At 43.2% G+C, this 25,627-nt stretch overlaps 1 protein-coding gene across 4 annotated transcripts in view; it reads left to right on the top strand.

The window, feature by feature from the left end:
• Positions 1-25,627, top strand: part of LOC129822080 (calcium/calmodulin-dependent protein kinase kinase 1-like) — a 150,397-nt gene that overhangs the window by 31,599 nt on the left and 93,171 nt on the right. For 3 of the 4 annotated variants that reach the window (XR_008754446.1, XM_055879980.1, XM_055879994.1), the window contains exons 1-3: positions 1,446-1,879; positions 14,433-14,480; positions 20,142-20,195. Coding sequence is in view for 3 of the 4 variants with exons in the window: in XM_055879980.1 (XP_055735955.1) it covers positions 1,541-1,879; positions 14,433-14,480; positions 20,142-20,195 (441 nt within the window). In the remaining variant the exon portion in view is untranslated. Of the gene's footprint in view, positions 1-1,440; positions 1,880-14,432; positions 14,481-20,141; positions 20,196-25,627 lie in introns of those variants that run through there. The other variant, XM_055880004.1, reaches the window with a different exon arrangement.

Here is a 25,627-nt window from a genome sequence, read left to right on the forward strand (position 1 = left end):
GACGATGTCCCATTTCACTACTCTAAATGGAACCTCTAAAGGAGTATTGATATTCAGACAACTGAAACTCCTCACAAAGGTTATTGTCAATAGATTCACCATTTTATATCCAATCAAGCCCCTTTCTCTGGACTATCGACCCTAAAGAGGTGGACACATTGAGCTCTTGGAGGTAAAAGCATTAATCACCTTCCCAGAGCAGCTTTTCACGAAGGAGGTGTGTGTGTGTGTGTGTGTGTGTGTGTGTGTGTGTACGTGTGTGGGTGCGTGCATTACTCACTGTGTGTGTGTTACTCCCTGATTAAGATAGATGTAGAAGGGCTCTTTGAGATGGAAGGATTGTAAATGTGAGAGATTTCTCGTCAGATCTTCTTCCCTCCCTGGCCTTTGGATGGATAACTGGATGGAGTAGATCTGGTCCACTTTGCATATCTGTGCTCTCTCATCTGCAGAGACAACAACACATCAACCAACTGGCTGCACAGCCTTGCTTTGATACCAGCTCACTATGACTATCTACTTCCCTGATTTACATTTGTGATAAAAGGGCTCACAAATGAACAAAGATCTGCTGTGATTGTCACACAGGTTCAAGCACACACGCATACACCTACACACACACACACACATACACATCCACACACACGCGCAGTCAGAGTAATTGCATGAGAAAGTGGATGTTGTTGATCAGAGCTGTGTTAACACACACACACACACACACACACACACACACACACACACACACACACACACACACACTCACAGTAGGGGCATGTCCAGAGGAATGGATCATAATTAACTGTGCTGGGCCTAGATTGACTTTCATCACAGGGTCATTTATTTAAATTAGATCACCCATGCCTAGACAACTACACACACGGCACACACACGCACACACACGCTTGGACGACTTAATCTGCTGGCCGGCCCTGCTGGAACAATCAGCTTCTCACAGAGAGAGAGAGGGAGAGAGAGAGAGAGAGATAGAAGGGGGGCACTGAGGTGTCTGGATGACAAAACACCGTCCTACAGTAGTTATTTACCTTGGCTGTCCTCAGAGCACAATGTCATAAACTGCCTATACATGACAGTGCGACCTTTTAGATGTGTTTTAGAACTTGACTCAATCAAACTACGCAGTATATTGTGATACGTGTTCTTGGGTAGATTACATTGTTCTGGTTGTTATTACTTACCTGTTAGTCATGGAACATAATACAATATCAATGTCCATATCATTCAGATCATATGATATCCATGCCATAGTAGTGTGTTTGATCTATGGCTTTTTATTGAGCTGCCATCTTGGCCAGCTCTTGGAAAAGAGGTCTCCTGACCTCAATGGGACTTCCCGGGTAAAGAAATGTGAAATGGAAATATAAATTAAAATCATTTTCTCTATATGAACTCATCCCTCTCGCCTCTCTCGGTTCCCTGCAGATCCAGTGCTCCCCCAGGCTGGCCCAGACCCACACCACGTTGATGCTGGTGGGCTCTCACCTCCTCTTCGTCCTGCGCTCCCCCCTCTCTCCATCCAGTGATGGCGATGAGTTCCGACCCGGGCTGCAGAAGGGACGGCCTCAGCCCTGACCCCGACCCAATGACCCCTGACCGCAGTGACCTCACCGCCATGATGGCCACCGTGACTGTGACGACCACCGAGACGGGCGGCTCACCGGCCAATGGCGTGAGGATTGGGGCTCAGCAAGGAGGAGCTAAGAAGGGCCCTGCTCAGCGGCCACACCTCTCAGGGAGGAAGCTGTCGCTACAGGAGCGGGGCACGTACCCATCGGGGAGGTCAGGAGGGGCTCACGTCTCCCCCCGTGTGGTACGCAGACCCACCGTGGAGTCCAAACGGGTCTCCATCTCAGACGCCGAGGTGAGAGAACTGACTCTGCACCTACACAGGGAGAGAGGGAGAAATTCAATTAAATGCAATAAACATTATTATTGCTCCTCTGGAATAAATTGAGTTGGATTAAGAGGGCTAACTGTTAGGTTTATAAGGGGTTTGGAGACATAGTTAAGTGGTAGAGCATCTGGCAGAATATCAAGAGGTTCACATTCATCTGGGTTTAAATAAAGGATGAATAGAATAAAATACAAAATGTTGAGGACACGAGCCACAACTGGTGAAAAAAAAATCATATTTTCTCCTTGTTGCAGTCAAGGTTGGCGTGAGGGTTTTAGCTGTGCGTGTTGTGACCAGGGTTCTCAGACATTGAATGAGTAGGATTGTATGGTCCATCGTGCATTTGTGACTTGTGCTTTTTAATGCAAAGTAGACCTCTTTTTCTGTATCAGATAGAAAGTGAATGTCCCGCGTGTGATGTGCCACTAAGCGGTCAGTCAGACAGAGGGGTCAGGTCAGGAGATTTCTCTCTCTTAGAGCTTAAGTCTTAACAGCATTTGTGTGTGTGTGTGTGTGTGTGTGTGTGTGTGTGTGTGTGTGTGTGTGTGTGTGTGTGTGTGTGTGTGTGTGTGTGTGTGTGTGTGTGTGTGTGTGTGTGTGTGTAGCCTACATGTGTGCTCTGAATGAATCAGTGCTATGCTCGGGGACATGAAATCTGTAATCTACATCTTGAATATTCTGCCTCTAGCTGAATTACCATCTGGTCTCATGTGAGAGAGCACTAGGAAATAGTCTCCAAGAGTGCGTACTAAATGGCACCCTATTTCCTAGAGCCCTGGTCAAAAGTAGTCCCCTTAATAGGGAATATGGTGGCATTTGGGATGAAGACTTACTTCACTTACTCTTCGACTATACACTCAAGAACTGGCATCCAAATCATGTATCTAATAGTTAATACCCAAGTGGATCCAATTGCAATACTGTGGGGAATTGTGTATTACCGGTAAAATGTATACAAATCTCCAGTCATGCATTCAATTGAGACTTTCTGTCATTTTCTTCCCATTAAAATGTCACTTTGGAGAATTAGTGAATGTCAGAGTACATCAGTTTTCACATCATTATTGAGTGTTGTATTAGAGTTAGAGTAATTACATAAAGAACATGTGGTTGCTTGGTCACATCGGTGAGCTCAGCAGGTACCTGATTCACTCACTGACATGTAGGTGCAATCAAGTCACGTGTGTGTGTGTGTGTGTGTGTGTGTGTGTGTGTGTGTGTGTGTGTGTGTGTGTGTGTGTGTGTGTGTGTGTGTGTGTGTGTGTGTGTGCAGGAGAAGGGATCATGACTGTTAGTCAATACCGCTTTACCTTGTGTGGGACACATCCTCCTCTATACCAGCCCCCTGATAAACACTCAAAGTGACATGGTGTTTTATGATAGAGAGGCTAAGGAGTTGGTTGTCTGGACATGGAATGAGAAGGGAATAACCAGTGTAGTATATAGACTATTTCTTACATTTAAGTACCTGTCCACAATTAGGTTTCACAACTGATGTAAAATGAATTTGTCACAATCGTTATGAAATATCTTATATTTTTGTGATAGAGGTTTTGTCTGCACAACCCTTGTGTACTTATTTTTGTTCAAGAAAAACTCTGTTGAATCACAACCATTATGCCAAATGTGTTGTACGTCAGTTGTACAACTTGAGTGTATTCCACCAGCTCTTCTCTGAAAGACACTCTTTTTAATGAAAGGTTGGTTTTCCTCTCTTTTTTTCAGTTCAGGAAGTAGAACTGTCAGGTAGGGAGATGAGTGTATCCTACTTTGCTATGACATGCAAGCCACTCTGACTGACATATGGAGACTGTTCAGAAATACAAATGTGGGAATGAGCAGTTTAAGGGTTCTTTCTGGCTCTGGCTGTCAGTTTGTCTCAAATGGTACCTTATTCCCTAGTGCCCTACCTCTGACTGGGACCCACAGGGCTCTGGTCAAAAATAGTGCATTATATAGGGAATAGGGTGTCATATGGGATGCACAAAGGTTAGCAGAATCCGGGCTTAGGATGCGTCCCAAATGGCACCCTATTCCCCATAGGTCTCTGGTCAAAAGGAGTGCACTTTTAGGGAATAGGGTGTGAATTGGGACGCATACAGGTTGTTCACGCTGTGCATTCTGTGGAGGTATGCAGAGGTTAGCATCATCCAGGCTGTAGCGGTGCTGATTGACAAGGAACCAGGAAATACTTCTGACCTCACTCACAATGGATAACCTACGACAGGGGTCGGCAACAGGTGGACATCCATTCGTGGGAATACTTGGTGAACAGATTCCCTAAATGAAACAATTTTTCTGCTGAATTCCTGCTTATTTTAGCATTTTTGACGAAACCTCAAACCATCCCACGGGTGATTGTTTTTAGTCAAACAATACTAAAATAACCAGAAATTCAGCAAAGAATGTGTTCACCGGGCATCCCAAGTGGAGCAGCGGTCTAAGGCACTGCATCACAGTGCTAGAGGCATCACAACAGACAAGTGGAGGCTGGTGACTTGAAAAATTGAGGCGGATGGGAGACCCACGGTATAGGTGTGGGAGATGACAAAGTGTGTTTCAAAAATGGTCAAAGACTAATTATTTTAACCTAAAGCATTTAATAAAGACATTTACGAGAGGGCTACTTACACAGTGATGGAAAGGGATCACAGCAGTGATTGAATGAGGGTATGAGGCATGAGTGTTCAGAGGCTTGACCAGTGCAGGACAGGATTTGACTGTGAAGACAAAAAACAATAACACAACACACTACACAGTTAGACAAAAGAGCTAAGAATGAGTTAGTCCAAGCAAGGAGTAAAATCATTGATGTGTAATAATGTGATTTGTGTTTGTGTATGTGATTAGCTCTACATACAGTAATTAGAGAAAATTGATAGAGGTACTCACAGTGCTTGGAGGGGAAACATCCAATGTGCCAGTGGTTGAGCGGGCACATGAGACGTGGCTTCAGTTCATGTCAGGAGAAAGTTGACAATGGTAGTGGAGTGGAGTAGTCATCACCTCTTAATCAGGGAACAGGAGGGGACTTAGCTGTAAATACAAATAGCAGATACATTCCATTACAGCTGCGCCATCGTAGGTTTGAACAACGAGTTTCTCTATGAAGTTAAGTTCAGACATCTGAAAATGTATCAAGTCAAACAGACTGCGCGAACTCGCCCACTTGACACATCAAAGTAGCCCGAGAAACGTTCCTGAATAAATCCCTGATCATCCACATACCTGACGATAACTGACACCTGCAAGCAGACTGGTGACACCATAGGTCCCAGAGCGGTGGGGCAATTTTTACCCCCTGGGGCCTGGAGTTTTTCCTTATATGCTAACCTAACTAGGACAACTCTGGACCCTATAAGGTATGACAGTGATTAATCAGTTGTAAAAAGGTTTTCTATGGGCTTTGATGGTTTTTTTAAAACTCCTGGGAAAAACTCCTGGCCCTGGGGGTGATGAAAACCCTGTCAAACTGCAGCTACCTTATATTTGTTCATATATATATAAGGGAAAGAGAAAGGGGGATACCTAGACAGATGTACAACTGTATGCATTCAACTGAAATGTGTCTTCCGCATTTAACCCAACTGAATCAAAGAGGTGTGGGAGGCTGCCATAATCGACATCCACGACTTTAGATTAGGACAACCATAGATGACAACTGATAGACAATACAACTCACAAGACTGAGCTTGCTTTATGCATGTTTGCATCATGCAGGCCAATGCAACTGAAGGCCTTCTACATTTTTTACTGTGTCATCACTTTGATGTTGATTGATTAATTCCAGTTAATAACTTTGGATTAAAAACGCATAGGCAGCCTAGCCAGCCCAATTTTGAATATAAACAGAATAGCGCTTTATTACGCACAGGGAAAAGTAGTACTCTCCACGAAACTGGGCATAATCAAACAAATGCCCAAAACAGGTAACTAAACAACACGCAGTACCACACGTCAACACAGTGGGAAAAATAATCAAGCCCGATAGCCCAACTCAAAATCGAAACAAGAAAACGTGTGAAACAAATCAGACAAAACCAACAGAAAAGGGAAAAGGGATCGATGGCAGCTAGTAGGCCGGTGACGACGACTGCCGAGTGCCACCCGAACAGGAAGAACTCCTCCTTCGGTAGGAGTCGTGACAATAGTCTTGTTTTCATCCCATACAGCATGTCAGATTTCTAATGCTGCAACATTTATGTCATGAGTTTTTGCTTGTGTCTGTCCGGAGTGATTATGTGTTATCACCTTTGCTAAATAAATACCGGAGGAAAGTGGAAAGCCTACTTAAGCACACGCAAAAAAATGCGCTGCGTCAACCTGTCTCTTTCATCTAACTTTTAATGGATGGTAGCTATCAAATCATTCAGAATTATTTTTGACATCCCAGAAAAGACAGTCGATAGGTCGATATGTTCAGCAAGTAAAACATCGTAACAGGCAATTATCTCTGCAAGCTCCTTGTAGTCGCCCTTGTTGGTGGAACTTTCCCTCTTGACGTGTCCTCTAAAAGCAAATTCTTCCATGGGCAAAAACGTAGTGGTGTTGAGAACATCCTTGTTTCTTCTTACTTTCTTGTTGTGTTGCGCAGTTTGAATACGCAGACCTTTGTCATAATCGATGCAGCTTTTTCAAAGAAGGTTGAATCTGATGTAGGCATTTATCTGCTCCCTGCTTTTGTTTTGCCGTTTAGCTCAATGTTCTTCAGGTCACTGTACCCACCTTTTGACCAAGGCTCAGACTTTCAAAAAAGCAGGCAAGGCCAGCAATACAGGCGGCTTGATGAAAGGCTCCCTGTTAATTTGCACCTTTTCTGTGTACCCCAGAGAATAGAAAGGGGTTCTTCAACAAAAAGTCCACCACATTTTCAGCAGTGTTGGCCATTCTACCATTCTGGCGGAGAAAACTGTACACTCAAGCTGGTAGCTAGCTAGCTACTGAAGTTAGCAAGGAAAATTTAACTGGGCACAAAAATGATAAGGAATCAAGGTAAGACCCAGATGCAGACTGTCGAAGTAACAATGTTTATTGTAGCAACAGGGAAAAGACAGGTCAAGGCAGGCAGGGGTCGATAATCCGGGGTAGGGCAAAGGTACAGGACAGCAGGCAGACTCAGGGTCAGGGACAGGCAGAGCTCAGTAATCCAGAGGTGGAGCAAAGGTACAGTCAAAAACCAGGAGGATGAGAAAAGAGAGGCTGGGAAAAGATAGGTGCTGACAGGAAACACACTGGTAAGCTTGAACAAACAAGATAAACTGGAAACAAACAGAGAACACAGGTATAAATACACAGGGGATAATTGGGAAGATGGGCAACACCTGGAGGGGGATGGAGACGAGCACAAGGACAGGTGAAACAGATCAGGGTGTGACAAAAATAAAGTTCTAAAACCAAGAAAAACTATTTATAATTGAGAAGAGACAGACATACACTGAGTGTGAAAACCTCCTCCGTCTCCTGTAATTAGAAAAAACACATTTGAGTTGAATAATATCAACTAAATGCTCAACTATCACTCTTCAATCTTAATCTCTATCCAGCAATGACACAAAACAACACGTAGAACCCCCCATAATGCTCTGTGGCACAACCCCAACACAACACACTAGGTTCATTCTCTGATCCTAATTCCATTATTGGATGGATAACATGTCAGATCATACTGAAAAAGCTTTGATTGTTTAGAGGACGTCCTCCGGAAGTGGTGATAATTACCATGTATGTCTATGTAAGGGAGTGAGGCCTACGAACCTCCTATTGTAGCCGATTTGTTATTGAAGTCAATGCAGCCAGAGGAGGACGGAAGTTAGATGTCCTCCGGCTACACCATGGTGCTACCCCAGACAATGCTGTTGAGGCTACTGTAGGCCTTCATTGCAAAACAGTGTATTTTAATCAATAATTTTTTTGACATGAATGTATTTAGCATAGTTTTATCTAAAAAGGATAACTTTTTTTATGTTTTATTATTTTTATGAAACTTCACTGAGAAGCCTCCACTGCTACAGACCCGGGTTCGATCCCGGGCTGTGTCGCAGGCAACCACGACTGAGAGACCCAAGAGGTGGTGCACAATTGGCCCAGCGTCATCCGGGTTCGGGGAGGATTTGGCAGGCTGGGATGTCCTTGTCCCATCGCGCTCTAGCGACTCTTTGTGGTGGGCCAGGCGCATGAACGCTGACTTCGGTCGCCAGCTGTACGGTGTTTCCTCCGACATATTGGTGCAGCTGGCTTCGGGGTTAAGCGAGCAGCATGTCAAGAAGTAGTGTGGCTTGGAGGGTTCGTGTTTTGGAGGACACATGGCTCTCGACCTTTGCCTCTCCTGAGTTGGTACGGGAGATGCAGCGATGGGACAAGATTGTAATTACCAATTGGAAACCACGGAAATGTGGAGAAAAGGGGTAAATATAATAAAAATGTGTTCACAAATTCTTTCCACGAATTAAAGAAGAGACATACACTGAGTGTGAAAAACATTAGGATATTGAGTTCCTAATATTGACTTGCACCCCCTGTCTTTTGCCCTCAGAACAGCCTCAATTTGTAGGGGCATGGACTCTACAAGGTGTTGAAAGAGTTCTACAGGGATGCTGGCCCATGTTGACTCATGCTTTCCAAAATTGTGTCAAGTTGGCTGGATGTCCTTCGGGTGGTGGACCATTTTTGATACTCACGGAAAATGGTTGAGAATGAAAAATCCAGCAGCATTGCAGTTCTTGACACAGTCAAACTGGTACGCCTGGCACCTACTACCATACCCCATTCAAAGAGACTTAAGTCTTTTGTCTTGCCCATTGACCCTCTGAATGGCATACATACACAATCCATGTCTCAAGGATTAAAAATCCTTCTTTAACCTGTCTCCTCCCTTTCATCTACACTGATTGAAGTGGATTTAACAAGTGACATCATTAAGGGATCATCGCTTTCACCTCGATTCACCTGGTCAGTCTATGTCATTGAAAGAGCAGGTGTTCATAATGTTTAGTACACTCAGTGAATGTGATCATGTCTCAATGTAATCAAGGTATGAAATTATATATGTATTTTTTAGCTTAGTTGTGGTCAATTTGCAGTGTACAAATTATTATAATTATGTCCCGCCCCCTCGACCATCCGCTCCGACAACAATCGGCCCGCGGCTGAATCAAGTTCCTACCCCTGACCTACAGTATAATGGCATGGAGAGAACATGTTTTTCCTCTATTATTAAGCGGTGGAGTATTTATCAATGTTTGTCATTGTTTCTGTCCGTCTCTTTCTCTCTCTGTCACTATGCTTCGCCTCTCTTTCTTTCTCCTTCCGTACCTTCTTGCTCTATTTTTCACCCTGCTAATCCCTCACCCCCCCCTCTCCACCATGAGTTTTATTTATGTGGCTTTAATTTCAGTCTCTTGTTTTTAAACCGAGGATTAAACACAGTAATCTGTAGAGAAACACCTGAAACAAACAATGCAGAGATACTTTACCAGTATTATTCAAAAGACAGCACACAGAAGCATTATTGCAACCACATCCACAATAGCATCCCACATCCTTTGTCTCAAATTTTTAATGTTCCTGTAGAATCTCTCCCTTTTCTCTCTCGCTCATCTCTCATCTCTTTTCTCTCTCCCCCCACACTCTCTCCTCACTTCCCAACCACAATGACAGCATCGCCTTCCCACTTTGCAGAAAAAGCATGAGCAGCGTTGTGGCACCAATACATCTCCCTTCTCTAATTATTGACTCATCACCCAATATTTAGTCAGGGTTGACTAATGTCTATCTCAGCAGGCCACCATCCTCCCGCAGTGCACTCAGGTGTGTGTGTGTGTGTCTCTACGCTCACTGAGGAGTTGGAAGAAGACTATTGATCACTCTCTCCTACAGGGCCACTTCGAGTTGAGGGACAGAACTAAAATGGAGGTGTAGTTTATACCCTTCTCCACCTCCATGCTAAGTAAACTAAGGAAAAGAAAGAGATGGTTTTGTTGCCATACTAGTGATGCAGCAGCAGGCTACGCAGGATGTTTTTTTGGTTGGAGATTCTCTCAGTGCGCTACAGTATTCATAACTGTGTCTAGGTGCGTCCCAAATGACACCCTATTCCCTACATAGTACACTTGTTTCAACCAGTTACTAAAAGAGGAACATGATATCCATCCTCCCTGTAAGACATGAGGAGAAATGAGAAATCAATGGACAAGGAGAGGAGGACGAGACGTGTCAAGGGAGAGATGCATGGAAGGAAATGACAGCTCAGCAACTCTCACCCCCGAGAGGGTAGAAGGGAGTGGAGGGATAGGTGGAGTAATAGAGGGAGGGAGGGAGGGAGGGAGGGAGGGAGGGAGGGAGGGAGGGAGGGAGGGAGGAATGGCTTTCTGGGTCATCTGATGCAGTAGCCCATCCGTGACAAGGACTTACAAGTTGTGCGTTCCGAGATGGCGTTCTGCACACCACAGTTGTACTGTGCCGTTATATGCCTGTTTGTGACCTTCAACCTCATTAACAAGCTGTTTTCACCAACTGGACTGCCACTGACTGGATGTTTTTTGTTTGTTGCACCATTCTCTGTAAATCCTAGACACTGTTGTGCGTGAAAAGCCCAGGAGGCCAGACATTTTTGAGATACTGGAACCAGTGGTGTAAAGTACTTAATTAAAAGTACTTTAAAGTACTACTTAAGTCATTATTTTGGGGATCTGTGCTTTACTATTTATATTTTTTACTTTTACTTTTACTTCACTACATTACTAAAGAAAATAATGTAATTTTTACTCCATACATTTTCCCTGACAGCCAGAAGTACTCGTTGCATTTTGAATGGCTAGCAGGACAGGAAAATGCTCAAATTCATGCACTTTATCAAGAGAACATCCCTGGTCATCCCTATTGCCTCTTATCTGGCAGACTCACTGAACACAAATGCTTTGTTTGTAAATCATGTCTGAGTGTTGGAGTGTGACTCTGGCTATCGTAAATAAAAAAAACAAGAAAATCGTGCCGTCTGGTTTGCTAAATATAAGGAATTTGAAAATGATTTATACTTTTACTTTTAATACTTACGTATATATTAGCAATTACATTTGCTTTTGATCCTTAAGTATATTTAAAACCAAATACTTTTAGACTTTTACTCAAGTAGTATTTTATATGGGTGACTCTCACTTTTACTTGAGTAATTTTCTATGAAGGTACCTTTACTTTTACTCAAGTATGACATTTGGGTACTTTTTCCACCACTGACTGGAACTGGCACGCCTGGCACCGATGATCATACAACGCTCAAATGTCACTTAGGTCAGTCGATTTGCCCATTCTAACATTCAATCGAACACTATCTGAATACCTCGATGCCTGTCTGCCTGCTTTTATGTAGCAAGCCACGGCCACGTGACTCACTGTCTGTATGAGTTAACAATTTTAGTGAATGGGGGGGTGTACCTAATAAACTGAGTATATATCATAAGGCCTTTAGTTGAGGGCCTAGTTATACCATTACACAGTGGTGTTAGGAAACCCCTGGTTTATAGGCCACATCTGGCCTGCAAGTCGCATTATGCTGGCTTGCAAAGTGATGTGTAATTCCTATTGGAATCCAGCCAGTGTTAGGATATCCAACAAGTGACATTTTTTATCACCTGCAACCTGCATTCAGACTGAATGCCAGGGTAGGGAAGATTGAATACTGAGACCACCAACAATCATCTAAACTGGAACAACAATCACAGTAATGGGTGCAATAAGTCCAACTACTAACAGATTAGTTTAGTTTTAAAAAAAACGTATCTTTGTGTAGCATAACATTAATCAGCCAATCAATGTACATGGCCATCATTGTAAAATAAGAATTTGTTCTTAACTGACTTGCCTAGTTAAATAAAAATAAAACCATGCAAAACACATTAAATGAACAATTCTGAAAATCCCCAATGCTATACCGCATGTTGGAAAATATGATATATATATGTAGAACTTGCCTTCCTCCCTTCTTGCCTTCCAAAGAATACTTCTCATCTTCCAAAGAATCATCAAATAACCCTTTCTTCCCAAAAACGCTACTCTGCATGTTAAAGATTCTAGGTAGAACCCTTTGCCTTACAATGAACCGTTGTCTTCCAAAAAGGGTTCTTCAGTTCAAAACAAATCTTGGTAGAGCCCTATCCCTCCGCCAAGAACCGTTTTGGAACCATTTTTTCTAAGCATGTAGGGAGGGGACAGGGCCACTCTGATGATGATGAGGTCATGGAGTAAGTCATTGTGATGTATGAAGACCTGGGTGATTTATTGAGATGTCTTGTGTGTGTGTGTGTGTGTGTGTGTGTGTGTGTGTGTGTGTGTGTGTGTGTGTGTGTGTGTTTTTTTGTATGTGATGATTTAAGTTCTTCAGCATGGCCCAGCTCTTTATCCATCAGCTCAGATACAGTATATACTGCAGTGGAGATGTCACTGAGCATGCGCCAAACAATAGCTGGACCTGGCACAATGGGCTAACAACAGTGTCCGGTTTTTCTTTATCTCTCCCTCTCTGTCCCTCTCTCTTTTGCTCACTCACTTTCACTTCCTGCATCTCACTCCACATACAGTAGCATACCTTACACTCTGTGTCTCACTGTGTGTTTGTGTCTTCATAACTCTTGTAGTACTACGCTTGACTCACACCCTCTCTGGCTCTCCCTATTCAGTGGCACACGCCACTCATCCGCCGTACTGTACAGTACTACACTACCTCACCCTCTGTGCTGTACTACACTCCCCTCACCCTCTGTGCTGTACTACACTACCTCACCCTCTGTGCTGTACTACACTACCTCACCCTTTGTGCTGTACTACACTACCTCACCCTTTGTGCTGTACTACACTACCTCACCCTTTGTGCTGTACTACACTACCTCACCCTCTGTGCTGTACAACACTCCCCTCATCCTCTATGCTATACTACACTCCCCTCACACTCTGTGCTGTATTACACTCCCCTCACCCTATGTGCTGTACTACACTCCCCTCACCCTCTGTGCTATACTACACTCCCCTCACACTCTGTGCTGTACTACACTACCTCACCCTCTGTGCTGTACTACACTACCTCACCCATTACACGGTAGAACACTCCCCTCTCCCCCTGTGTGTCTGTGGCCTGTAGTGTACAGTAGTTGGTTCCTCTCTACATTTCTTCCCAAGATCCTGCCTTCTAGGGAGTTTTTCCTAGCCACTGTGCTCTTCTGCCTCTGCATTGCTTGCTCTCTTTTGGGGTTTTGGCTGGGTATCTGTTAAGCACTTTGTGACAACTGCTAATGTAAAACGGGCTTAATAAAATAAGTTTGATTCATTGATTGACTGTATCCAGGGCTTAGTTTCAGCCCCAGTCAGTCTGTAAACATGCTCACAGCTCCAGTGCAGAGCCCCAGTTTCAGGGGCCCAAGATCTGGACTGTCTAAGCCTAAACCACAGCTTTCTCACCGTAATGAGGGAACTCCACTCAATCACACAATGTTCTCGCTCTTTCCCTTTCGCTCTTTGTCTCTCTCTATCGATCAACCCGACAGAGCAGGCTAGCAACAGGACCCAGTTTAAATCCCCACCTTTCTCATTATTATTCCTTCCTTCTCTCCCTCTTTATTTTAATTTTTATTGGTCTGTCCATCTCTCTCTCTCTCTCTCTCTCTCTCTCTCTCTCTCTCTCTCTCTCTCTCTCTCTCTCTCTCTCTCTCTCTCTCTCTCTCATTAGCAACTATTTAGCATTCCATTTGTTGGAGGTAAATACAGGTGAATATATTGATAAAAGTCACCTTTTCCTAGAGAAATGTACTCGGTTTTCAAAACATCACACCAGTGTAAGCCTACATGAAACAAGCCCTTAATTGAAGTGTTTCTAAAATCCCCTATGGGGAAAAATGAATGGTGGAAAAATGATTGGAACCATTTCCCTGTTTGACCGCAAGGTTTTATGGGTATTATGCTCTATAAATTAGATCTTAAAATTAAATTCTCTCTCTCTTGATCGACCCGACCCCGAAAGAGCGGTCTAGCTTCCCTCTCCCTTCCTTTCTTTCACTATTTTCTGTCTGTCCATCTGTCCATCTGTCCATCTGTCCATCTGTCCATCTGTCCATCTCTCTCTCTCTCTCTCTCTCTCTCTCTCTCTCTCTCTCTCTCTCTCTCTCTCTCTCTCTCTCTCTCTCTCTCTCTCTCTCTCTCTCTCTCTCTCTCTCTCTCTCTCTCTCTCTCTCTCTGCCTTGTCCCTTGTTGACTACATGCATTATCAGTGGTTGCTATGGAGCTCCAAGCAGTTTATACAGCACTGTAATGGATGTATGACTGTAAAAAGAATTCACTGGCCGTAGGCATCACTAATAACATCTCTAAAATGAGCTAGTCGGTGGAGAACATATTGTTCATGTATCCAACGCTGTATTTGAGTCATCCAATGTTCTATTTCTCTCCTCAGGTGGATATGGGAGATGGATGAATCATCCTATCTCTTCTTTCATATATTCTCGTTTAATGTCATCCCTTTGTTTTCTTCCTCCTGCAGAACTGTATCCAGCTGAACCAGTACAAGCTGAAGAGTGAGATCGGAAAGGTGAGCCTTGAACTAATTCAGAAATGCAGAATACCCTGTCTTCAATCAATCACCGTTCTGATATTTGTACATCATGTTCTTTTACAATTGTGTCCCTGTTGTATCGAACTGTCTCACACTGATTGTGCTGTCTGCTATCATTAGCACTAAATACAAATTAATTTATTCTAATCAATATTATCCCTAAGCAGAATAGCCCATGTTCAATTACCTAATATCAACCCTGTTGCTGGTATCCCTGGCCTCTGTCTGTCTATGTCTGCCTCTTTCTGTGCCTGTGTCTGCCTTTTCAATCAGGATAGACTTATGTAACTATCAGAGAGGACCAATAGATTGAAATAGTACATTCACCATTAGAGGGCATGGCCATCAATACAAGAGGCTCATATTTTAGATTTACATTAGTAGCTGTTCATTATTCAGTGCATTCGGAAAGTATTCAGACCCCTTGACTTTTTCCACATTTTATTACGTTACAGGCTTATTCTAAAATTGATTAAATCTTTTTTCAATCTACACACAATACCCCATAATGACAAAGCAAAAACAGGTTTTTAGAAATGTTTGCATATGTATTTTAAAAAAACAACTGAAATCCAATATTTGCATAAGTATTCAGACCCGTTACTCAGAACTTGTTGAAGCACTTTTAGCAGTGATTACAGCCTCGAGTCTTTTTGGGTATGACGCTACAAGCTTATCACACCTGTATTTGGGGAGTTTTTACCATTCTTCTCTGCAGATCCTCTCAAGCTCTGTCAGCTTGGTTGGGAAGCGTCGCTGCACAGCTATTCAGGTGTCTCCAGAGATGTTAGATCGGGTTCAAGTCCGGGCTACCAAGTCCAGCCACTCAAGGACATTCAGAGACTTGTCCCGAAGCCACTCCTGCATTGTCTTGGATGTGTGCTTAGGGTCGTTGTCCTGCTAGAAGGTGAACCTTCGCCCCGGTCTGAGGTCCTGAGCACTCTGGAGCAGGTTTTCATCAAGGATCTCTCTGTACTTTGCTCCGTTCATCTTTCCCTCGATCCGATCTTGGTTTCATCAGACCAGAAAATCTTGTTTCTCATGGTCTGAGTGTCCTTTAAGTGCCTTTTGGCAAAATCCAAGCGGCTGTCATGTGCCTTTTACTGCGGAGTGGCTTCCGTCTGGCCACAATACCATAAAGGCCTAATTGGTGGAGTTCTACAGAGATGGTTGTCCTCTGGAAGGTTCTCCCATCTCCACAGAGGAACTCTGGAGCTCTATCAGAGTGACCATCGGGTTCTTGGTCACGTCCTTGACCAAGGCTCGTCTCCCCCGATTTCTCAGTTTGGCCGGGCGGCCAGCTCGTAGAAGAGTCTTGGTGATTCCAAACTTCTTCCATTTGAGAATGATGTGACTGTGTTCTTGGGAACATTCAATGTTGCAGAATTTTTTTGGTACCCTTCCCCAGATCTGTGTCTCGACACGATCCTGTTTCAGAGCTCTACGGATAATTCCTTTGACCTCATGGCTTGGTTTTTGCTCTGACATGCACTGTCAACAGTAGGACCTTATATAGACAGGTATGTGCCTTTCCAAATCATGTCTAATCAATTGAATTTACCACAGGTGGACTCCAATCTCAAGTATGATCAATGGAAACAGGAAGCACATGACCTCAATTTTAAGTCTCATAGCAAAGGGTCTGAATCTAATGTAAGTAAGGTATTTCTGTTTTTTATATATATATATATAAATTAGCAAAAATGTCTAAAAACCTGTTTTTGCTTTGTCGTTATGGGGTATTTAATCAAATTGAATCAATATTAGAATAATGCTATAATGTAAGAATATTTGCAAAAAGTCAAGGGGTCTGAATACTTTCAGAATGCAGTGCATATTCAATCAGGTACTAATTGATTGGCACCCTTGATAAAGATGAGCAAAAAAGACTGTATAAAATAAATAATAAGCTTTATTGTATGCAAAACTTTTTGGGAAATTTATATTATTTTATACTAGCAAAACTTCTTCGAGAAATATATTTTGTTTAACAAGTAATACATTTTTTCCTCAAAATTATTGCCACCCCTGTTTTCAATACCTTTCAATTCCTCACCTTGCGAGGATAATGGCACTGAGTCTTTTTCTAAAATGTTTTATGAGATTGGAGAACACATTGGGAGGGATCTTAGACCATTACTCCATATAGAATATTTCTAAATCCTTGATATCCTTTGTCTGTGCCTATTGACTACCCATGTCAATTCAAACCACAGGTTTTCAATGCGTCCGGAGACTGAGATGGCCATTGCAAAATGTTAATTTTGTATCAATTAACAATTTCTTTGTGGCTTTTGATATGTGCTTGGGGTTATTGTCTTGCTGTAAGATCCACTTGCAGCCAAGTTGCAGCCTCCTGGCAGAGGCAACCAGGTTTTGGGCTAAAACGTCCTGGTACTTTATGATTCCTCTTTTCCACGCCAATCACACCACTGGTGTGTGTGGCCAAAGAGCTCTATTTTCAGGTCAGATGACATGAAAATAGAGATCTTTGGCCACGCACACCAGTGGTAGGTTTGGCCTTGAAAAGCGGAATCGTATGCAGAAAAGAACCACACATCTATTGTAAAATATGGTGGTGGATCTTTGATATCACAGTAGACCTGATCCAATGGTAATTTCTCTTTAGGATGATAACCCAGGCTATCTGTTCTGTCTCTCCCATATTATAAAAGGCTCTGAATGAGTCACGTTGCTTTGATCAGAACCTGAATCATACAGTATAGCTTGCCCATGAATCACCTCATCCTGCTTTACAACAGAATACAGTTTTATGATATAAAAGGTGAAACTGGGGCCTCCTGAGTGGTGTAACCGTCTAAGGCACTGCATCGCAGTGAAAGAGGCGTTACTACAGACCCGGGTTCATTCCCGGGCTGTGCCACAACTGGCCGGGGCCCGGGAGTCCCATAGGACGGCGCAAAATTGGCCCAGCGTCGTCCAGGAGTCGCTCCCTAGCGACTCCTTGTGGCGGGCTGGGTGCCTGTAGGCTGAGCAGTGTTTCCTCCGACACATTGGTGAGGCTGGCTTCTTGGTTAAGGAGCTCGGTTAGGCGGGTCATGTTTCGGAGGGCGCATGACTCCTCCTTTGCCTCTCCCGAGCCCGTTGGAGAGTTGCAGCGATGAGACAAGATTTTTTTTAAATTGGGGATAAAAAAGGGGGGAGGAAATAATATATATACAGTGGCAAGAAAAAGTATCTGAATCCTTTGGAATTACCTGGATTTCTACATAAAGTGGTCATAAAATTGGATCTTCATCTAAGTCACAACAATAGACAAACATAGTGTTCTTAAACTAATAACACACAAGTTATTGTATTTTTCTTGTCTATATTGAATAGATCATTTAAACATTCACAGCGTAGGTTGGGGAAAGTATGTGAACCGTTAGGTTAATGACTTCTCCAAAAGCTAATTGGAGTCAGGGGTCAGCTAACCTGGAGTCCAATCAATGAGCCGAGATTGGAGATGTTCATTAGAGCTGCCTGGCCCTATAATAAAACACTCACAAAATTTGAAGCATGCCTCAAACAAAAGAGATCTCAGAAGACCTAAGATTAAAAATGGTTGACTTGCATAAAGCTGGAAAGGGTTACAAAAGTATCTCTAAAAACTTTGATGTTCATCAGTCCATGGTAAGAAAAATAGTCAATAAATGGAGAAAGTTCAGCAGTGTTGCTATTCTCCCTAGGAGTGGCCGTCCTGCAAAGATGACTGCAAGAGCACAGCACAGAATGCTCATTGAGGTTAAGAAGAATCCTAGAGTGTCAGCTAAAGACTTACAGAAATCTCTGGAAAATGGTAAAATCTCTGTTGACAATACGTAAATCACTAAACAAGAATGGTGTTCATGGGAGGACAACATGGAAGAAGCGACTGCTGTCCAAAAAAAACATTGCTGCACGTCTGAAGTTTGCAAAAGAGCACCTGGATGTTCCACAGCGCTACTGGTAAAATATTCTGTAGACAGATTAAAATAATTTTGAGCTGTTTGGAAGGAACAGACAGCACTATGTACATTTTTTTTTACAGAAATGCAATGGTTCATTTGATCAGTCTAACACGTTATATATACTGCTGCCATCTAGTGGCCAGAATCTAAATTGCGCCTGGGCTGGAATAATACATTAAGGCCTTTCTCTTGCATTTCAAAGATGATGGTAAAAAAATGATTTTCTTTTATATTATCTTTTACCAGATCTAATGTGTTAAATTCTCTTACATTAATGTAACATTTCCACAAACTTCAAAGTGTTTCCTTGTTTCCTCAAATGCTATGAATAATATGCATATCCTTGTGTCATATATGTCATTTTAGGCAAAAAATTGATCCTTATCTTCAAGCTCTGTTAAGTTGGTTGTTGATAATTGCTAGACAGCCATTTTCAAGTCTTGCTATGGATTGTCAAGCCTATTTAAGTCAAAACTGTAACAGGAACATTCAATGTCATCTTGGTAAGCAACTCCAGTGTATATTTGGCGTTGTGTTTTAGGTTATTGTCCTGCTGAAAGGTGAATTTGTCTCCCAGTGCCTGTTGGAAAGCAGACTGAACAAAGTTTTCCTCTAGGATTTTGCCTGTGCTTAACTCTATTCGTTTCTTTTTATCCTAAAAAACTCAGTAGTCCTTACTGATGACAAGCATAACCATAACATGATGCAGCCACCACCTTGCTTGAAAATATGAAGAGTGGTACTCAGTGACGTGCGGTGTTAGATTTGCCCCAAACATAGCGCTTTGTATGCAGGACAAAAAGTACATTTCTTTGTCCCATTTTTTGCAGTATTTCTTTAGTGCCTTATTGCAAACAGGATGCATGTTTTGGAATAGTTTTATTATGTACATGTATTATGTCTTTTCACTATGTGGAGTAACTACAATGTTGTTGATCCACCCTCAGTTTTCTCCTATCACAGCCATTATTAAACCCTGTAACTGTTTTAAAATCACCATTGGCCTCATGGTGAAATCCCTGAGCGGTTTCCTTCCTCTCTGGCAACTGAGTTAGGAAAGGGACCTGTATCTTTGAAGTGACTGGGTGTATTGACAGATTCATAATTAATAACTTCACTATGCTCAAAGGGATATTCAATGTCTCCTTTTTTTACACATCTACCAATAGGTGCACTTGTTTGGGAACCATTGGAAAACCTCCCTGGTTTTTGTGGTTGAATCTGTGCTTGAAATTCACTGCTCGAATGCGAGACCTTACAGATAATTGTATATGTGCGGTACAGAGATGGTGTAGTCATTTAAAAATCATGTTAAAACACTATTATTTGACACATATTGAGACCACACTATTTATTATGTGACTTGTTTTACTCCTGAACTTATTTAGGTTTGCCATAATAAAAGGGTTGAATACTTATTGACTCAAAACATTTTAGCTTTTAATTTTTTATTCATTTGTAAACATTTCTTAAAACATAATTCCACTTTGAAATGATGGAGTATTGTGTGTAGATCAGTGACACAAAATCTCAATGTAATCTATTTTAAATGCAGGCTTTAACACAAGAAAATGAACAAAGTCAAGGGATCTGAATACTTTCTGGCACTGTATGTTATTGCATTGAATGATTGAATATGTTCTATTATTGACATCTATCTTTTTCCTCTCCTGTGACTTTGCAGGGCTCCTACGGGGTGGTCAAACTGGCCTACAACGAGGATGACGACAAACACTATGCAAGTGACGTGTGTGTGTGTGTGTGTGTGTATGTGTGTAGCCCTCTTTCTCCTTCTAAAAGAAGACAATTATGATCCATTAACCATTTTCAGCTCTTTGTAAAGTGGAATGCTTTGTTAGCTTGATAGGTTAATGGCCCAACTCAAGACTTTTTATCTGCCTGCACACTGTCTTTGTTGCCCCCAGTGTGTGTGTGTGTGTGTGTGTGTGTGTGTGTGTGTGTGTGTGTGTGTGTGTGTCGTGCGTCGTGCGTCGTGCGTGCATGCGCATGTTTGCGGCTCACGTCAGTGGTGTCGATGCAAAGCAATTATGTCAGAGGGAATTGGTTCCCCGTTCCCCATGTTAGTGCTCATACTAGCAGGGAGATGGCCTGTAAATGCATGGACAAATTGCATGTTATTAGAGCTTTGTCAGCCCCTCTCCCCTGCATGGTTCACAACAGACACAGGCTGGTCTTATCTAGAGAGAGATAGGGAGGCAGGGGAGAGAGAGGTAGAGGGGGGACAGAGAGAGAGAGGGGGTGTGTGAACAAGAGATAAGGGGAGATAGAGGTAGAGGTGGACAGAGAGAGAGAGAGGTGTGGGAGAGATATACAGAGGGATGAGAGAAAAGGGAGTAGAGAGGGAGATAGAGGCTTGCTCCTGGCATCGGAGACCTTGCACACACTCTCCTCTGCTCCGCTCCACCCTGGCTGCCGGAGAAGGAGAGATTGTTGACAGAAAGATGGAGATGAGGAGAAGGAGATGGGCACCTGCCAGGGTTTAATTCTATTTCCTGGCATTCAAACTGGGCTCCACACTGTATTGATTGGATCTGTGCATCTGTGCCCACAGTGGGAGCCTAGCCCCTACACACAGACCAGTGATCTTCACACACACACACACACACACACACACACACACACACACACACACACACACACACACACACACACACACACACACATACACAGAGCACAATACCAGTCACCTTATCAACGCAACGGGGAAGGCTTCGATGCAACAGAAATGCCAAGTACATATTTTGATTTTGCAACAGATTATTTTGTATTTTAGGATTTTGGTGTCCAGTTTTGCATGCTATAATCGCTTAAACAATCTAGCCAGATTACAAGATCATCTCGGATGTTCTCTCTCTCTGTCTGTGTTTGTGTATGTTTGTGTGTGAGTGTGTGTGAGTGTTTCACTCAGCCCGTGTTGTAATTACAATGCTGACGAAGCTGTTACCTTGTCTCAGCCAACGTGATTGGCAGAGGTCCAGTACCATCGAGGTCTGGCAGTATTAGAGGGACTCGAGCTCTACCAGCCTCCAATCTCTGCAGCGTTCGCTCGTTTCGCATTCTGCTAAAAAAAGAGCAGTGAATTAGGAGTATCCCTGGTCCCTGGTTTTGTCTCTGGGGCTCCAGTCTGTTCGGGAGGACGCATGCATGTGTTATTCCCTAGACTACGGGGTGGTGGATACTAGGGTTGCAAAGGGTCGGTAAATTTCCGAACATTTTCCATGGGAAGTTAAGCCCGGGAATTTGGTGAATTTTTCTTTAATTCATCAAAAAAGTTAGCTTATAACAGTGAACCTTTTTTTGTGGGATACACATAAGACAATTCTAGGTCTTGTGGCATATTTTGGTTAAACTATCCCCAATTCAATGGAATTGCAACCCTCTGCATGCACAGTGCATTCTTCCATCACATGTACAGCTGATTCTCACGATCTTGCACACTAATAAGATGCTATTGAGCCCACACTACTACACTGTCTGAGCCAAGGACTACATGCTTTCTGGTAAGTTTTGATTACAATACTGGGTGGGGTGAATATATTTTATTTGACATGCATGATTTTTTGTTAACTAGTTAAATAGTAGCCTACAGCAGAGTGTGTTAAAATCGGGCCTCGCGAGTGGCGCGGTGTTCTAAGGCACTGCATCGCAGTGCTAGCCGTGACACTAGAGATGCTGGGTTTGAGTCCAGGCTCTGTCGCAGCTGGCCGCGACTGGGAGACCCATGGGGTGGCGTACAATTGGCCCAGCGTCGTCCGGGTTAGGGGAGGGTTTGGCCGGCAGGGATGTCCTTGTCCCATCACGCAATAGTGACTACTGTGGCGGGCCAGGAGCAGTGCACGATGTCATGGTCGCCAGGTGTACGGTGTTTTCTCCGACACATTGGTGCGGCTGGCTTCCGGGTTATGTGGGCATTGTGTCAAGAAACAGTGCGGCTTGGTTGGGTTGTGTTTCGGAGGACGCACGGCTCTTGACCTTCACCTCTCCCGAGTCCTTACGGGAGTTGCAGCGATTAGACAAGACTGTAGCTATCAATTGGATACCACGAAATTGGGGAGAAAAAGGGGTAAACATTTTCTTAAATAAATAAAAGTGTGTTTAAATCATAGTTTTTGCTACCATGTGGGTTTTAGTTTGCTTGAGCCTGCTAACTGATGAATGTTAATTCACCTGTTTACATACATGTTTCATTTGAAAAGATGTATCTTACAAAGGAGTTGTTTAATCTAACTGCTTAATGTATTTGAGATTTTTTTTAAATGCCACGGGCACTATCTGATGTGTGGAGACTTTTCACTGCAGCTAATGTAGAAGGAAAAGCTGTGTACATTTGCAAATACTGTGCCAAATCATATGTGAAGAATGCAACAAAGATGCAGAATCATCTGACCAAGTGCAGAAAGTTCCCTAAGCGCTCACAACAAGCAACCTCTGACAAAAGTCTCTCTACTTCTATTTGAGGTGAAAATGATGAATCAGACACCTTATCGATAGCAACAGCTCATGGTCCTCCTGGAATCAGAAATTTTGACTCAATGAAGGAATGTAGTCAGAGAAATGCTGATGAATGTCTTGCTCAAGCTGTGTAGGCAACTGGTTCACCTCTGATGCTCACAGGCAATGTGTATTGGAAGAGATTTCTGAAAGTTATTTGCCCAGCATATACCACTCCAACACTCCACTCCAACTAATTTGCTGGATGCAGAGTTTAAGTGAAGGTCAGGCAAATCCTAGAGAAAGCAGACTGTAATGCAATCATCTCTGATGGGTGGTTGAATGTTTGTGGGCAGGGAATAATTAACTATATCTCCAACACTCAACTAGTATTCTACAAGAGCACAGACACAAGGGACAACAGACACACCGGTGTCTACATTGCAGATGAGCTGAAGTCATCAATGACCTTGGACCACGGAGGGTATTTGCAATGGTGACAGACAATGCTGCGAACATGAAGGCTGCTTGGTCTAAAGTGGAGTTCTACCCTCACATCACACCCATTGACTGTGCTGCTCATGCATTGAATCGGCTCCTCAAGGACATTATGGCACTGAAAACAATGGACACACTCTACAAGAGAGCCAAGGAAATGGTTAGGTATGTGAAGGGTCATGAAATTATAGCAGCAATCTACCTCACCAAGCAAAGTGAGAAGAATAAGAGCACCACATTGAAGCTGCCCAGCAACACCCATTCGGGTGGTGTTGTCATCATGTTTGACAGTCTCTTGGAGGAGAAGGAGTCTCTCCAAGAAATGGCCATATCACAGTCTGCCGGTATGGACAGCCCCATCAAGAGGATCCTCCTGGATTATGTATTTTGGGAGAGAGTGGTAAGCAGCCTGAAACTCCTGAAACCTATAGCTAAAAGGGCACAAGGCAAGACCAAGATGCAGACACAGGAGGCAGATGGTAAGAGTCCAAGATGTTTATTAACAATCCAAAAGGGGTAGGCAAGAAAATGGTTGTGGACAGGCAAAAGGTCAAAACCAGTTCAGAGTTCCAGAGGTACAGAATGGCAGGCAGGCTCGAGGTCAGGGCAGGCAGAATGGTCAGGCAGGCAGGAATGGAGTCCAGAAAAACAGGCAAAGGTCCAAACCGGGAGGACTAGTAAAAGAGAATAGAAAAGCAGACAATCACAAGGAGAGGTGAAACAGATCAGGGCGTGACAATAGCAGTAGCCACTGCATGGATTGAGGGAGACAATGCCATCCTGTCTGATGTTCAGACTCTGCTTGTAAGAGAAGAAATCCGTACTGCCCTGCCCACTTCACTGTTGCTCCAAGCAGAGGAAACTGCAGTTCTGAAATACAACAAAAAGCGTGAAGACTTCTGCCTGAAGCCCATAGTCTGGCGAGGTACAGCATACTTGTTGGACCCCAAGTATGCTGACAAGAGCATCCTGTCTGGTGCAGAGATCAACAAGGCCTATGGTGTCATTACTACCGTGTCTCGCCACCTTGGCCTGGATGGGGGCAAGGTTCTTGGCAGTCTGGCGAAGTACACTTCCAAGCAAGGGCTTTGGGATGGAGATGCAATATGGCAGTCGTGCCAACATATCTCATCAGCCACCTGGTGGAAGGGACTTTGTGGATCTGAGGCTCTTTCCCCTGTTGCCTCCATCATCCTCCAAATCCCACCAACATCAGCCGCCTCAGAGCGCAACTGGTCCTTGTTTGGGAACACACACACCAAAGCATGCAACAGGCTGCCCAATACAAGGGTTGAAAAATTGGTGGCCATCTGGGAAAATTTGAGTCTTTTTTAGCCTGACAACGAGCCATCCTCAACAAGGTTGGAAAGTGACAGTGAAGATGAGGCCTCAGAGTCTGATGTTCAAGAGGTGGACATTGAGGAGGTCCAGGGAGAAGACATGGAAGCCTGACAGGAAGACAACTAAAGCTTTAGTTTCTAGACTATCATTTTACAGATGTATGTTGAAAACGTTTTTGGGAGATGTGATGGATCATTGGGGATCATTCAATATTCCCATTATTTTCTGGTTCAGTGTAATCATCCCATGTGAAGAGTAAACTCATTTAATTAAAGTTCAATTCGTAACTAAATAGTTTTTTTTTATTTCTATTGGAAGGATTTCATCATTTGCAATTATGTCTACTTATGATAAGGTAAAAGGTTTATGTTTCTGTCTCCATATGATATGGTAAATATATCCAATGCAAAAAACATCTACATTTAAATGGTATTAATATTAATTTGCATATAATTCCACTAATTCCCATATATTCCTGTTAATTCCCCTATATTCCCGTTATTTCCCATATATTCCTGTTAATTCCCACGAAAATGTTCCACCTCTGAATATTCCCCAAAATGTGCAACCCTAGTGGATACGATACACACTGTAACACACTGTAAAAAAATGTCTAATGACTAACAACTGGTCCAGCCTCTACTGCTATGGAAATGGTGTACTACAGCAGTGGTTGTGGTTGTCACTGTCTGTCCTCAACGTGTCTGCTGGAGGCAGCAGGCAGGGGGCGAATAAAATCTCCTGTTGTCCTTTTACAAGCCATGGATGGAGGATAAAAGCGACATAAATAAGGATATGAGGATACAACAGGAAGGGATCACCAGGAGGGACCTGCATGGTGTCAGCTGTACAGTACACCACTGTAAACAAGGAGGTTGT

Source organism: Salvelinus fontinalis, chromosome 2 (assembly GCF_029448725.1).
Source record: "Salvelinus fontinalis isolate EN_2023a chromosome 2, ASM2944872v1, whole genome shotgun sequence".
NCBI classification, from domain to species: Eukaryota; Metazoa; Chordata; class Actinopteri; order Salmoniformes; family Salmonidae; genus Salvelinus; species Salvelinus fontinalis.